Raw genomic sequence first — 16,467 nt, 5'->3', positions numbered from 1 at the left:
AGGCGCCGTCAAGTGGACTCCACCAGCTGTCGTGAGACAGCTAGCTAGGGCATCCTGATTTCCAAGACGGCGCGTCTGTCATTACGTCTACGTCCTCCCGCGGCCTCCTTTGCCACCATCTTTGTTGGGGGCAGATAATCTGCCGGTCAGGAAGGCTTCCCGCTACTCACTTTCTCGGTATCCCTCCACAGTCGCTAGCTATGCTAGAAAAGTACGAGAAAGAGTTGGAGCCAGGGAGTGAACTTTTCGCCAGACTTTCCCCTTTCAGTCCTCCGTTGTCCCCTTGGTGACAGGCGGACACAGGAGAGCGCGCGTCGCGCCGGTGACGTAGCGGCCGGTTCTCCGCCATCTTAGTTGTGGACAGAGAGGCAGCAATGTCGGAGGAGCCGAGGTGGTGTGGCTGTCGAAATGCTGAGCCTCGGCAGGCGTGGGCTCTGGCTGGGCCTGGCCACGGCGGCAGCGGCGGCGATGGCCGCACGGCTGATGGGCTGGTGGAGTCCCCGCGCTGACTTTCGCCTTTTCATACCCGAGGAGCTGGCCCGCTATCGCGGCCGCCCTGGGGACCCGGGCCTCTACTTGGCCTTGCTCGGACGTGTCTACGATGTGTCCTCTGGCCGGAGGCACTACGAGCCTGGGGCCCACTACAGCGGCTTCGCAGGTATTAGCGGGGCGGTTCACGCCTATTCCTGTTACGATGCGGGCCGGTAGGCGTCTGCGCTTCATTCATTCACTTATTCATTCGTTTATTCATTTCCTCTTTTCCTCCCCACATTCGTCAGACCAGCGTGGGGACCGGGCTCAGCTGCATCATCCTTCTGGTCTGTTTTGACTCGGGCAGGACTATGGGCAACTGTTGCCAGCCTTTGCTTTTCCTGTCTTTCCCCACCGCTCTTCTTGAGTGAGGCTGGAGAAACACATCTCTTGCCTCTTACGAGTTACCTTTTACTCGCCAGCAGAAGCCCCCAGTACATGCTTTGTGCCACACTGCGTGGCTCTCAGGGCCCAAAGATGAGTGACGCCCTGCCCCGGCCTCAAGAGTTCCCCAAATGGTTGGAAATGATTCCAACCATTTCTTCAATGTGCCCCAATTGGAAGCGATCTTCCTTTCCCCCTGCTCCAGGTTTCCCCTAAAAGTAGTACATTTGGTTTGAGTCGTTCTTGCTTCTAGTACAAATGCATTTGTCTGCCTTCCTTGAAAAAGTTTATCAGGTTAGAGCACAGGGAAGGAGTCTGGCCTCATTTACAGTCCTTCAGTACTTAGAACAAAGCTGGCACGTTAGGCCTCAAAGAACATTTGTCAAATGAGGATTATTCTGTCCTCCCTATTTTATATCTTGGGGGATTGGAGGATGTGATTTGCCTAGAGCCCTCACAACTAAGTCCTGACAGGACTTGCACTAGGAACACCAGCCTATTACTTTTAGAGATGTCGTCTTACCAGCCCAGAAGAATGACCATCTCCTAGATTAAAAAAGAAAAAGACGACGAGCAAGCCTACGGCCAGTGACTAAGCTGATAGGAAATAAGCATTTCCCACTTGTCATTATTTCAGGAGAACTGGGTAGCTGCCTCTGGTACTTAAATACAAGTCACTTCCCTGTCTTTAGGGAGAACTTTTAAGAAATAGAAGCATTGACAGAGAAGGAATTAAGTTCAGTTGGTGTTGCTGAGCTCCTCAAACAGTCCAGAAGGGGAAGGGACTTACCCAGGGCTACACAGTGAGTTAGAAGCAGAGCTGGAACTGGAATCAAGTGTTTTACTTACCTGCCAGGTGAGGACACTTTGGTGCACTCTCCTGCCGCACTCTGATGCAGCCATCATGGCTGTATGCACAACTGTGAGCAGAAAACACTCCATTTCTGGAGTGGTTTTTCTTTTGCAATGTGCTCCACTGTCGACTGAGTTCCTTTGTGCCCAATACTTATTCACCATCTATTTACTGACCACTGCCATGTAGCTGGCCCTGTACCACGTGCTGAGGAATCAGAGATTATAACATTGCTCCCCAACACCTATGCACTCTAGTAGGGAAGCAGGTATGTTCACTTATTCGCTCAGTCAATATTTTTTTTTAAAGATATTCAGATGGTATAAAATCCACCCTTTTAAAGAGTACAAGTGGTTGTGAACATAGAAAGTTGTGCAAGTATCACCATTATCTCATTCCAGAGCATTTTTATCACCCCCAAAAGAAACCCCATATCTATTAGGAGTCATTCCCCAACCCCTCCGACTACTTAGCCCCTGGCAACCAGTATCTACTTTCTGTCTCAAAAGATTTGCCTCCTCTGGGCATTTCATGTAAATGGAGTCATGCATGTGGCCTTTTGTGTCTGGCTTCATTCACTTAGCATAATGTTTTCAAAGTTCATTCATGATGTATCGGCATGTCAAGACTCCATGCCTTTTTATGGCCAAATAATATTCCATTGTATAGATATACCGCATTTTGTTGATCTATTCATCATTTCTTGGATATTTGGGTTGTCTCCACTTTTTGCTTATTATGAATAATACTATGAACATTATGTACAAGTTTTGTTGTGGACATGCGTTTTCAGTTCTCTTGTGTATATACCTAGGAGTGGAATTGCTGGGTCATATGGTAACTTATGTTTAACTTTCTGAGAAACTGCCCATTGTTTCCTAAAGTGGCTGCACCAACCTACATGCCCATCATTGATGTATTTAGAGTTCCAGTTTCTTCACATTCTCAGCAAACTTGTTACTGTCTTTTTTTTCTTTTTGATTATAGCCATTTTAATGGGCTTGAAGTAGTATTTCATTGTGGTTTTGGTTATTTGCATCGCACTGATAACTAGTTGAGCATATTTTCATGTGCTTGTTGACCATTTGTATATCTTCCTTGGAGAAATGTCTATTCAAATCCTTTGTCCATTTTTAAATTGAGTTGTCTTTTTATTGTTGAGTTGTATATATGAATTCTTCATATATTCTGGACACTTAGACCCTTATCAGATATATAATTTGCAAATATTTCCTCCCATTCTGCAGGTTCTTTTCACTTTTTTTTGAAGTATAAATGACTCACAATATTATGTTAGTTTCAGGTGTACACCATAGTGATTTGATATTTTTATATATTACAAAATGATCACCACCATAGGTCTAGTGACCATCTGTCACCGTACAAAGTTATTACAGTATTATTGGCTCTCTGCCCTATGCTGTATCCCCATACTTATTTATAACTGGAAGGTTGTACCTTGTAATCTCCCTCACCTATTTCATTCAACCTCTTGCCTCCTTCCCTGTGGGCAACCACAAGTTTGTTCTCTGTATCTATGAGTCTCTTTCTGTTTTGTTATGTTTGTTTTTTTTGATTCCACATATAAGTGAAATTATACGGTATTTGTCTTTCTCTGACTTACTTCACTTAGCATAATACCCTATAGGTCCATCCATGTTGTCGCAAATGCTAAGATTTCATTCGCTTTTATGGCTAATATTCCACTGTATATGTGTATATCCATTTATCCATCTATGGACACTTAGGTTGCTTCCATATATTGGCTACTGTAAATAATGCTGCAGTGAACATAAGGGTGCATATTTCTTTTTGAATTTTGTTTTCTTTGGATAAATACCCAGGAGTGGAATTGCTGTATCATATGGTAGTTCTATTTTAAATTTTTTTGAGGAACCTCCAAAGTGTTTTCCATAGTAGCTCCCCAATTTACATTCCCACCAACAGTGTACAAGGTTCCTTTTTCTCCACACCCTCACCAACACTTGTTATTTGTTGTCTTTTAGATAATATCCATTCCTACAGGTGTGAGGTGATATCTCATTGTGGTTTTGATTTGCATTCCTCTAATGATTAGTGATGCTGAGCATCTTTCACTTGTCTGTTGGCCATTTGTATAGCTTCTTTGGGAAAAATGTCTATTCAGGTCCTCTGCCGTTTTTTAATCAGGTTGCTTGGGTTTTTTTTGTTTTTTAATTAATTAATTTATTTAAAATTTTTGGCTGCGTTGGGTCTTCGTTGCTGTGCGCGGGCTTTCTCTAGTTGCGGAGAGCAAGGGCTACTCTTCGTTGCGGTGCGTGGGCTTCTCATTGCGGTGGCTTCTCTTGTTGTGGAGCATGGGCTCTAGGCACATGGGCTTCAGTAGTTGTGGCACACGGGCTTAGTTGCTCCACGGCATGTGGGATCTTCCCGGACCAGGGCTCGAACCCGTGTCCCCCGCATTAGCAGGCGGACTCTTAACCACTCTGCCACCAGGGAAGTCCCTGTTTTATTTTGTTCTGTTGATGCTGAGTTGTATGAGTTCTTTGTATATTTTAGATGGTAACCCTTTATCAGATATATCATTTACAAATATCTTCTCCCATTCAGTAGGCTGCCTTTTCGGGTTTTCTGTTTGTTTGTTTTGGCTGCGCCTTGAAGCTTGCAGGATCTTAGTTCCCCACCAGAGATCAAACCCTGGCCCCCTGCAGTGGAAGCACGGAGTCCTAACCACTGGACCGCCAGGGAATTCCCTTGCCTTTTCGTTTTGTTGATAGTTTCCTTTGCTGTGCAAAAGCTTTTAAGTTTGATGTAGTTTCATTTGTTTACTTTTGCTTTTGTTTTCCTTGCCTGAGGAGACATTCCCAAAAATACTGCCAAGACCAATGTCAAAGAGCATACTGCCAGGAATTCCCTGGCAGTCCAGTAGTTAGAACTCTGCAGTTTCACTGCCGAGGGCCCAGGCTCGATCCCTGGTTGGGGAACTAAGATCCCACAAACAGCACGGCCAAAAAAAAAAAAAAGAGCATGCTGCCTGTTTTCTCTTGGGTGTTTTATGGTTTCAGGGCTTCACTTTCTTGATAGTGTCCTTTAATGCACAAAATTTAAAATTTCTGACCAAATCCTAATTATTTTCCCTCTGGTGGTTTGTGCTTTTGGTGTCCTAGCTAAGAAACCATTGCCTAATCCTAGGTCACAAAGACTTACACCTATGTTTTCTCCTAAGAGTTTTATATTTTTAGCTCATAATTCAGGTCATTGATTTATGGAGTCAATTTTATATATGGTAGGGGTCCAATTTCATTCTTTTGCATGTCACTATTCAGTTGTCCCAGCACCATTTGTTCTTTCCCTCATTGAATTGGCACCCTTATTGAAAATCAATTAACTATAAATGTATGGGTTTCATTCAGTCGTGTAATTACTGAGAATTTACTAAAGATCAGGCACCACCAGACACTGGGGAACTGATTCTTTAGTTTGGTATGTTCTTTTCCCTGATAAAACTTGCGGACTAGTAGAAATGACAGACGTTAAATAGTTATCACATAAGCAGTTAATCAGTTATTTTTGTGATGAGTGTTAAAAGAACATAGTGGTGTTACTAGAGGCCTTAGCCTAGTGGGGGAGGAGGACAGCGAGAAAGGGAGTACAGTGGCAAGGTGAGGTTGGCGGTGGCTGGTGCAGAGCCTTGAATGGCCTGCTAAGGAATATGTACCTTGTCATAGGGCAAAAGGAAGCCCCTGAGGATTCTGAAGCAAGAGAATGGTATGATCGATTTAATTAAAATATCAGTCTAAGTGTTGTATGGAAAATAGATGAGCAGGGGGCCAAATGAATGCAGGGAGACCTAGCAGGTTACTCTAGTAGTTCAGATGAGAGACGACGGCAGCCCGGGCTTGCTTAGTAGTAGATGGGGCCAGGAAGACTGATATTTAGGAAGAAATTATAGGACTTGGGGACTGATGGGATGTAAGGGATGAAGGAGGAGTCAAGGACTACATTTCTGGAGTGAGCAACTGGTTATTAACCGAGACAGGGAGTACTAGAATAGAGGCAGGTTTCCAGGGGCTGGGGATGCAGTATGGACATTTTTAACTTGTGATGTCTGAAAGTCATCTAAGGCACGTTGAGCAGACAACTGGATATACAGGTCTGGAGCTCAAGAGAAGTCTGAGCTAAACATACAAATTTGGCATCTTTGGCAGAGAGGTGGTACTTGAAACCACGGAGTGGATGAGATTGTCAAGTGGAGGGTGTGGATGGAGCAAAGGAGGTGAACAAGAACTGATGTCTGAGGCTGGTAGAAAATGAGCTAGAAGGGTAGGAGGAAAACCAAGAGTATAGTGTCACAGAAGCCAAGGGACATGGTCCACCATGCGAAATGTTGCTGAAAGTCAATGAAAGAACAGGATGCATGCCAGAAAGTATGTCTAAGATCCAGGGGCGTCTGTCACCGAGGGGGAAGAGGGATCAGCTTTGCTGGGGGCTGGGGAGTGAGGGTTTGGGGGAGATGTTTCTCAGAAAACAGATTCTTGAGTTGCTACAGTGTTGGTGATTTATAAGTTAATCTACTGGAAACATCTCCCCTGCAGGCCGAGACGCATCCAGAGCGTTTGTGACCGGGGACTACTCTGAAGGAGGCCTTGTGGATGATGTATCTGACCTGTCATTTTCTGAGATGCTGACACTCCAAAGTTGGCTTTCATTCTATGAGAAGAATTATGAATTCATCGGTAAGTATTCCACAGGTCATTTCCATAGATTTCATTTAGTTGTCTTGCAGTTGTTTTCTTGTTTTGTTTGTCTTGCAGTTTTTTTAAGGGGCTAGAATTCTTTGGGGATTGGACTCAAGGTTAAAATCTGAAAAATGCCCATGGATTTTTCACCTTAAACTCTGGCTGTCAGTGTGGCGATACGTCCCGGAAGGAAATGGCTGGGGCGCTTGTTTCCATCACCTTTTTTTTTGGTCATGCCGCGGCTTGTGGGATCTCAGTTCCCTGACCAGGGATCCGACCAGGCCCTCGGCAGTGAAGGCGCGGAGTCCTAACCACGGGCCCACCGGGGAGGTCCCTGTTTCCCTTGCTCTCGCTCCTGGGAGAGGACTGCCCGACCACTGGCTTTGGCCTCTGCTGCCCCACAGCCTGCGCCACTCTTGAGTGACCCGCCCAGGAGGGCAGCTTCCCCATCTCACCGTGTTCCAGGAGTCTGGCTTCAGACACAGTCAGGGAGGCTCAAAGCCTGTTTGCAAATGGTTTTGACAAATATCCTTTTACTTCGTCCCCGAAGGAGACAGACATCAACCTGTGCCCATCCTCAACAAACTGCCTCCCAGGTGGAAGTCATGCTCATCAAACACTTGTTCAAGCCAGTTGTGTGGAGCCTGCACCTGCTACCTAAATGAGAAGACACCTAACGGTGTCCTAAAGAAATGTTAGACACTAAACAGTAGATTGCTTCACAAACACTGACAACTGGGATGGTTGGGCCCCTGTTCTCCATCTACTGCTGCCCTGACCTCTCACTGGAGCCCACTTAGACACGGCTAATTTCCTGAGGAACATCAGTGTCACTTCACCCTGGAACAGGTCTAAATTGGAAGGTCTTTCTCTGCCCCTAATGCCCCTGCATGTCTGCTTCTGTCATTACTCCCTGGGTTACCTTTGCTGAGAACCTTTCACTGGCATTTTCACTGACTCCTCTGCTCCGTCCACGTCCAACTAGCCAAGGCTTTTTTCATGAATCTGAAGTTCTGTTTCCAGTGCCCCCTCTTCCACACCCACCACTGTTGGCCCCTGTCACCCCAACCTGCAGCACCCCCCATCTTTGTTTTCACCCAGTCTGCACCAGGCCACTCCTCAGATCACAACTATGTTTGCCACTGAAGGAACTGACCTCTATCCGTCTGGCCTTCAGAAGGCTTGGTTCTCCCTTTTCCCCATAAAGTTGCCAAACCAAAGCTGAAACATGACTGTGTTAATAAGGAAAAAACCCAACACAGAAGAATAAAAGTGGAGTCCTGTGTGTCAGCAAAGGATGCCAGACCAAACACATCACACTGATGTCGAGGAGCAAACTGATGTGTTTGGTGAGATGAGTGAACTCGTCTTGTCTGAACAGTGTTAACGTGCAGGGGAGTGAGGGGCACATGGTCAGAAATGCCTCCGAAGGACTGTAGTTAAAGTCAGGATATATTCGAGTATCTGCTATGGATATGCTGTGGTTCTGGTCCTCATGGGGACCACAGATGAGCTGAATGCAGTTCCTGTCCTCTGTTAGCTCATTCTGTAAGGGGAGGGCAGTGTTAGGTTCTTTCAGGGCACCAGAAACCCTCAGGACAGAGCGTCAGAAGATGAAGGTTTATTACACAGGTGCACACTGAAGGATGACAGCAGGAAGCCATCTTGGCAGCCATATGGCCAGGCCTCGAGGGGAAACGAGATGCCATTTTTGTGTTCTGGAGACCCAGCCAATGGTGACCGCCATTCTCACGACACAGCTTCTGCCTCTTTCTCTGTTGCCTCTACTACTGCTGTCCTCTCTTTGGGTCTCATGTCTAAAACCCACCAGGACAGGCTTGTCACCATGCATACAGAGACCCTCTACAGGAGAAAGTGCGGTGCCAGGCCAACTCAGACTGAAGCCCTGGGACTTGGGCCCTGCTCCCTTCATTTATTCTAACAAGCGTTCAAAATGAATGCTCTGAACTAAGCTGCTTTGAGTGCTGGGGCCTCACTGGTGGGGAGAGCAGTATCATAAACTAGTAAACTGACTAGACAATTCCAGATAGGACTGTGAATAAGCTAAAACTAATGTGATGCATGTTTGGGTGTGTGCGTGACACCTTTAGAGCAGACGGTCAGGGTAGCCTCTTGGAGGAAATGAAAATTAAGCTGAGACCTGGAAGGTGAGAAGGAGCCAGCCATCCTGAGATCTGAGAAGAGAGTATTTCAGGCTGAGGGAACAGAGTGCGCGAGGCGGGGAGCAGTGAAGCATGGTCAGGGAGCCTACAGTGAGGGAGGGGACCACTTAAGAGGAGGCTGAAGAAGCAAACACAGGTCAGATGCTTGTCTTGGAGGCCTTTGATAAGAAGTTTGTGTTTTATCCATATGTTTTAGGAAGCCATAGGAGGGTATAAACCAGGCATGGAGGTGTGATTACGTTTTTAAAAGGTCACCCCAGCTACTCTGTAGAGAAAAAACTGTGGGAAGGAATGAGCTGAAGCAGAGACCACTGGGAGGCCACTGTCGTAATCCATCGTCTGGATTAGGGTGGTAGCAGTGGAAATGGAAAGGAATGGGCAGAATCAGGGTGTTTTTTAAAGGTTGGACCGACACGATTCACCCATGGTTTGGACATGAACGAAGGGAAGTGTACATTTAGATGTGAAGGAGGAGTCAGAGATCCAGGGCTCCTAAGCCAGGGAACCCAGGCAGAAGTGATAAGAATAGGGACCTCCCTGGCGGTCCCCTGGTTAGGACTCTGCGCTTCCACTGCAGGGGGCCTGGGTTCAACCCCTGGTTGGGGAACTAAGATCCCGCAAGCCACATGGAGTGGCCGAAAAAACAAAGTGATAAGAATAGAATTGGAAAGGTCAGGATAGGGTGTTGGACTTGAGAAGATGAACTGAATCTGGTACACGAACGTACCCTGGAATCTCAGTTCTCGGGGACTGAGAAGATTGGACAGACACAGCAGGAGCAGGTATGTACAGATACCTCCTCCTACTTGGGCAAACCTTCTAGAAGTCCTTTCTGCTGCTTCTCTTGCCCTGTGCCAGGGGCTGCTGTGAAAGCCACTTGCACTTCAGGACTCGGAGATGCAAGTCCCTGCATCTAAGAACTGATCTCTTCTTGGCTCTGGCCTACAGGCTCGCCGACCACTTGCTGGCCACTGCCATAGCTCAGACCTTACGAATTCTGACGGGGATTTCAAACTAAAACCAGTTTCCACTCAGCTTGTCCACTGAAGGACTGAGCCGGAAAAGAATGGTGGAGGGGAGAGCATGAGCTCAGGGCCAGACCCACTTACTAGCTTCAGGGACTTCCCAGCTATTCAGTCTCCCAGTCTCTCTCCTAGGACCACGGGAGCACTGATTTCTCTCTCAAACGGGTGTTAGGAGGATTACAAAATACTGGTAAAGTGCTAGCACAGCTCCTGATGCTGAGTGAACACTCAATAAATGACTTATTTATATCCATATAAGACAAAATAATTCAATGTGGGGAAGAAATGAGCCACAAAAATGTTATGCAATAAGCCATTCATTCATCAAGCATTTCTTGGACACCTACTGTGTACCTCAAGCACTGTGGAACACTGAAAAATGAGTGACATGTGGGGAAGGATTTTATAATTTCCGTGCTGGAGGACTCTACATCTAGAACAGGGAGGCGTCTATCCAGAGTCGTATAAGATGTTGAGAGACATCGGGATAGAAGGCAACACAAGTCCCTCCAACCAGTTCTTAATAAATCAGCAGCCAGCAGGCTACTGTGGAAGGCGGAAGCCCTGGGGACTCGGCTTTACCAGGACTTCTGCAGGAGCTAAGCCTCTGTTCCTGCCCCCCCTCCCACGGCTACTCTGATGTTAGCTTTCCTGTCACCACAGGGAGGGTGACAGGAAGGTTCTACGGAGAGGATGGGCTACCTACTCCAGAACTGACCCAGGCAGAAGCCATGATCACCAAAGGCTTGGAGGCAAATAAACAGGAACTGAAAGAGAAGCAGAAGTTTCCACCATGCAATGCTGAGTGGAGCTCAACCCGGGGCAGCCGGTTCTGGTGCTCCCAGAGGAGGTAAACGGGCTTTCCTTCTGTTCCTCCCGCCTCTCCCCCAAATCCATCTTCTAGGTCACCACATCTGTGCTGTTCAGTGAGGCCATAAATTGACTGTTAACCCAGGGGAACTTTGTCAAAATACGTGTGCTCTGGGATAGCGATTCTCAAGCCAGACGCTGCTTTTGAGACGCTCAGAGGCCAGTGGGGAAAAGCCTTTCACAGGTGTTGCCACCAGTGCAGGGAAGTGGCGCTGCCTCCTAGGAAGGCAGAGGGCAGGGGCTGGAGCAGCAGTGAAAGGACGACGGGCTGTGCCCTCAGAGGGGAAGCTGGAGGACCTCGGGGGAGAGCAAGAAGGTTCGGGTGAACACTGCAGACCACTGCCTTGGGAAAACACCAAGGCAGCAAGTGAAATGGCTTCTCCTTTTCGCAAGGCCTGGTTCACTGCTCCCTCTCCTCCCTTCCCAGAGAAACTCACGACTTCATGCTTTAAGCAGCCCTCTTTCCTTCTCTCCTTAGTGGAGGTGTGAGCAGAGACTGGATTGGCGTCCCCAGGAAGCTGTTTAAGCCAGGTGCCAAGGAGCCCCACTGCGTGTGTGTGAGAACAACTGGCCCCCCTAGTGACCAGACGCCGGACAACCCTGCACACAGAAATCGTGGGGACTTGGACCACCCCAACTTGGAGGAATACACAGGCTGCCCACCCCTAGCCATCACATGCTATGTCCCCCTCTGAGCCGGTACCCTGTATGTCCATAACCCACAGGGAACCCTCACCTGCCTTTCCCTAATGGGCCCTTGACTCCTGTGCCCTAGGAGGGCTCCTACATGAAACAAGAGGGCCTGGAAGGACTGGGCCATGCTCTGCAGACAGGACTCATGCCCCTCCCCATGGGCTCACCATTTTGGTGACTGAGCCCAGTGCTTGGCAACCTGCCTAGTACTGGTCGGCCTGTTTTTGCCACTATTGCGCTAGATCTCCTCACCATCATCCTTTGGAGTTCGCAGGTATTAACGGGCACAAATTTGACCAACTCAGAGCTAACTGGACAGACACGCAGAAGGGCTCTGAGCTCAAGCAGCTTCCTTTCCACGGACTCCCAGGCTGCCCAGATCAGCTGCCGGCCTGGGCCCTGCTTGTAAGTCTCATCCTGACCAGGACATCGGGGCCTACGTCATTCCCTTACAACTCAGAAACAAGCAGACACATCCAGAAAAGCCATACGAACTAACAGTGTCAACACAACCCTGTTCTGGTTCCCCACTTGCTAATGTGAGCCCTGACTTTTACAACCTTTCTTAAAAGTAAGACCTCTGCCCTTAGGCAAACTTGAATTTATCAGTACAGCCAAAAGCCGCATTGAGTTAATTCGAGCTGGACCAATATAGTGAGAGGTGACAATAAAACAGGATAGGCTAGTTCTGGAAATGGAAAAGTTTTTGCTTATAGGGATGCAGCAAATCCAGATAACTCTGAACAAAGCAACAATTTAAAGCAAAGATATTGTTTCTCTTTAAACACTTAAAATTAGGGGTGGTGTGTTTTCAAAGGGAGAAGTCTGCATTTTTGAGCAAAAGGTAGTTTCACAGCTCTAACGCGGACACTGGCTAGCGCAACATCAAAGTTTGGGCAAGGCTACAAATGCCAATACAAACAGCCTCAACAGTGGGTGGTGTGTCCAAGGTCATCTGTAATCTCCCACACTGGACCAAGTTCATACCCGTTACCTCCTCGATTCTAGTTAAGCTCATGGGGGCAGAGCTCCTACCTTACAGGTAAGGAAGCGAACCTGAAGCGATTACAGGTTCATGGTCTCCCCATCTGTGCCTTCACCTCAACTTCTCCCAGTCCCCTCAGCTGTTAATCTCAACATTCCCTGTCCTCCCTTTCTTGGTCTTTTTTCCTCTCCTTTATCATTAATCTCACTTAATAGCTTTCCAGATTCACGGACTGGAAAACGGAGGCTGCCTGCCCTAACTGGTGTGGCTCACTGCCCTTCGGCCACAGCTGCTCTTCACGCCTGAATCCTGCTCTTGGCTCCTTTTGCCATCCAGGATCTTCCTCACCGGCCTTTCCAGCACCTTTAACCTCTTCCTGCCTCCCGGCTCTTCCCTCTAAGTCTGCATTCAACAGCTCACTTCCCTTCCCTCCTGCCCCATTCTTCTGAGGCCCCGTAACTCCTTCCTGTCCCTACTTCCCGCCCCAGCGAAGCTTTGGAGAATGCTGCATGTACTCAGGCTTTGCTCCTCAGCGCCCGTCTGCCTGCAACACAGTCGCCCAGCTTAGCCCTTCCCTGCGCCACAGCAGGATAAATTCTGTACTGGCAAACGCACGGCCACATTCAATTATTACCTACCTGGACCTGTCCCACCTGAGGGCCCTCGTGAAAGCCTCCCTTGGCTTTTTCCCCATTTCCCTTATCTCCCTCGGGGGTCCCTTCCAGCCTCCTGGAAGCCTCTCCTCCACACGCCTTCCCACCAGCTCCTGTCACTCCTGCGTCAGCTGCCAAGTCTGCAATCTCGTCCAGGCGGCTTTCCTGACCATTTCTGCAGGCACCAGAGTCTCCACAGTTCTGGCATTTAGTCTTCATCTTCTCCCTGGTGATTCTTCCAGTGTCCCTGGATGGTTCCACCATCGCCATCTCAAAGGACCCAGTCACACCAAGTAAGAATCCTGGCCATCATCCCCAGCCCCTTCCCTCCTGAGCCCCCCCTCCTGACCAGTCTCCAGGTCCTAGCAATCCCACCCCTTACCTGTTCAGTACTCCTCCTCTGGTTGAGGCCTTCCTTTCTCACCTGATCTAACTGCACTCCCTCCAGCCCATCCTCCACACTGCCAAGCCATCCCCGTGATGTTCGGGGCATTCTCCGTTTAAACCTCTTCAGTGGCTCCCTTATCTGTAAGGATCAGGTGCTAACTCTTCAGCGGCACACGAGGCCCTTCTAGGGTCCGTCTCCTCTTAGCCTCTGTATCTCTGCCACCACCTCCCACGTGCACTGATCCCTCCAGCCTTCACCTCGCTGCTTTATGCCTGCAACACCTTCACCCTGGCTGTCCCTTCTGCCTGGAATGACATGTCTTCTTCTCAATTTTTCTACCTCTTATCCCTTAATAACGTAGCTCAATCAACTGGGAGGCTTCATGAACCACTGGCCCACCAGTGGATTTAGACGCACTTTCCTCTAGGAAAATAATTCTGTGTTCACTTCTAAAATAACAAATGTCACAGTGTCCCGTAACTATGAATTTCCTATCAGCCTCTCGCATTGGACTGCAGACTCTCTTTGAGACAGGGACCAAGGATCACTTGGCTTTGTACCCCCATATCCACCATACCTAGGACACGAGAAGTGTGCAGAATTAGCTCTCTTGCAGATGAGGCAACCGAGGCCCAAAGAACTTAATAAAGGCACATAGCAATGAAGCTGAGCCTAGAACTCAAGGTTCTTGTCCTGACTCAGTGCTATCTTCGTGCCTCCATGGCTTGGTATGTCTCCGCCCTCCCTGGAGCAGGAGCAAACAGTAAGGAGGCGAACTTAAGTGAGGGCCTTATTCTGAGTTCCACACAGCCCTTGAGCTCAGTGCCTGAGGCACCCCTGCTGACTCAACCCCAGGCTAACTGAGAACTAGTCACTGCCACTGCTCTCCTTAGTCCTTAGTTATTCGACAGATATTTACCAAGCATCTGTGTGCCATGGGGTTGGGCTGGGGGGAAGTGAGGCTCCCGACCTCAAGGAGCTTGTAGTATGGCCAAGTAAAGCCCTGGTTAGAGCGGCCAGAGGCCACTCCTGGGGTAGGAATGCAGGGATAGCATGGAGGCCAGGTCCAGAGATGTTTAGATCCTTCCAAAACAAACTGATAAGGAAAAAGAGCAAAACAAGGCACTTAAGAGTCATCCCAGCCAAGTACAGACCTGAACTCTGGCTGATGCAACACCCCTGAGGCCACATTTCAGGACACACTCATCCAGCCTCTGCGGGCTGCTCACTTCCTTGCTCAATGAGCACTCGTTTCCTTTTCGATGCCGACCACTTACTTTATAGGAAACAGCCTCCTCACACCAGGGCAGTGGATGAGTCTTCAAAGGATTCGCCAAGAGTAGGTTGTCATGTTAATGATCCAGAAGGCTCAGCCATGAGAAGCTAGTGGCTACTGGAGAAATGCCTCTCCTTCCTCTCTCCTGGGCAAGACTATGGAGGAGGAAGGTAGTCCCTCCGTGATGCAAGCCACAGAAAGTTCAGCTCGGGCAGTTAAGACCTGCTGACAGAGGGAAGTGGAGAAGGAAACTAATACATGTTGGGCAAACATGCTGAGCAGGGAGGGAGCTTTGTCTGTTCTCACTGAACCTCGATGCCAGCCTTGAGAGGGTCTTCTTATGGTCCAGAAAAGGGGCATAAATTCTACCACCCCACATCTAATGGTTACAACAGTCATTGCACGGCAGGGCTGAGTTTTTTGTGTTTTTTTGTTTGTTTTACATCTTTATTGGAGTATAATTGCTTTACAATGGTGTGTTAGTTTCTGCTTTATAACAAAGTGAATAGAGCTGAGCTTCTTACCCAGGTCTGCTCTCTCTGCCACACCATGAGCAGTGTTAAAGCAAGGGCTGGGCAGCTGCCTTCCAACATGCTGGAGGAAATTGTAACGTCTGCCTTTTAATCCTGAGATTCCAGTTTTTCCAGAAACACAGAACTAAGAGGGAAGAGCCCAGAATTTTTTGGCCACAGCTCAGTCCCTTTAACTTGCAAAGGGACCTGTATCAGACCATTGCCGCCATCCCTAGCTTGCTCAGCTCCAGGACAAACTGTGATCTGAAAGACAGACGCTACGGACAGGTTAGGGATATCTGTTCAGAAATCTGTGGAAATCTGAATTTCCATCCTCGAAAGCACTTCCTATTCCCTGGGCCCCCAGATTCCTGCAAATAGGCAGCAGACATTGCTCCCATCAGTCCACACTGGAGGGGACCCTCGCTGTGCACACCAGAATTCGTGTACTTGCATGAGAGGAAGGACATATGACCTAATACTGATCGCCTTCCTCAGGGCAACCCTGTGAGCTAGGACGAACCGTGCTCACTTCTGTTTTACAGACATAAAAATGAAGGCACAGAAATTATGAAACATGCCGGTTTGTACTCACATATTATGACAAAATATGACCAGTGTTCTCCTCAGGGACGGCTATTAGGATTACTTGGGATTGTTACGTGGAAGCCCCCAACAGTGCCTATTAACTCTGAGTAAAGCCACCAGAGAATGCGATTTATCAATCACCATAGCTGGTCCGAACCAGGAGTGAGCAAAATGGAAAACAGGTAAGGGAAAGGAGAACACTAGTTCAAGAAAGTGTGATGGTGAGGTGAGCTACTAGATTCATGCAGTTTGTATGAGGGAATTATGGATCACTAGATTTTAACTTGCAAACCCCTAAACTTTCCTTAGTTTTCTCTGAAACCCACAGCACCAGTCCTCCCTTCAGACCAAGGCCAGCAGAAACCTCACCATGGGGGGATCTTCTCGAGTTGCTCCTAAATAATGGAGTCAGGGAGGGAATTTCCAGGGTCCACGGGAGAGCTGCAGTGGGGTCAGGTGGCTGAGCCTGGGCAGCTGTGGTCACAGACGTCACCATGAGCTGAAGTCTGGGCCAAGAGCACAGGACATCCAGGCAGCTGGTCATTATGCCTAAAACAGCTACCTTCTCACTGCTGTCAACCATGTGTTTCTGAAAAGTGTTGGAAATTCAGATTTTCCTAGAGGGTAGCTGTTAAAGAAATGTATTCACATGTCAGGAGTGTTAAAATTTTTGTGTTTGTTTTTAATGCTTACAGGGCTTCCCTGGTGGCACAGTGGTTAAGAATCCACCTGCCAATGCAGGGGACCCGGGTTCGAGCCCTGGTCTGGGAAGATCCCACATGCCACGGAGCAACTAAGCCTGTGCGCC

General features: G+C 48.2%; 1 protein-coding gene across 6 annotated transcripts; it reads left to right on the top strand.

Annotated features, from left to right (window-relative positions):
* The first annotated feature begins 102 nt into the window (after nucleotides 1–102).
* On the top strand, nucleotides 103–16,467 carry CYB5D2 (cytochrome b5 domain containing 2). 6 transcript variants are annotated; one of them, XR_013824984.1, is made up of 5 exons: nucleotides 103–658; nucleotides 6,343–6,483; nucleotides 10,358–10,544; nucleotides 11,043–11,796; nucleotides 16,355–16,467. XR_013824984.1 is itself a non-coding variant. In XM_079903958.1 (5 exons), exons 3-5 carry the CDS (start codon nucleotides 6,429–6,431, stop codon nucleotides 11,257–11,259), a joined length of 459 nt encoding a protein of 152 aa, XP_079760084.1. In that variant the 5' UTR covers nucleotides 155–177; nucleotides 5,476–5,515; nucleotides 6,343–6,428; the 3' UTR covers nucleotides 11,260–12,663. The 6 variants fall into 6 exon arrangements, 2 of the variants coding, with proteins under 2 accessions (XP_079760083.1, XP_079760084.1); XR_013824985.1 differs by having other exon boundaries at nucleotides 11,043–11,828; nucleotides 16,355–16,440; XR_013824986.1 differs by having other exon boundaries at nucleotides 11,043–11,662; nucleotides 16,355–16,389.

Source organism: Stenella coeruleoalba (genome assembly GCF_951394435.1).
Source record: "Stenella coeruleoalba genome assembly, chromosome: 19".
Classification (NCBI taxonomy): Eukaryota; Metazoa; Chordata; class Mammalia; order Artiodactyla; family Delphinidae; genus Stenella; species Stenella coeruleoalba.
This window is presented reverse-complemented; position numbering and strand designations above follow the sequence as displayed.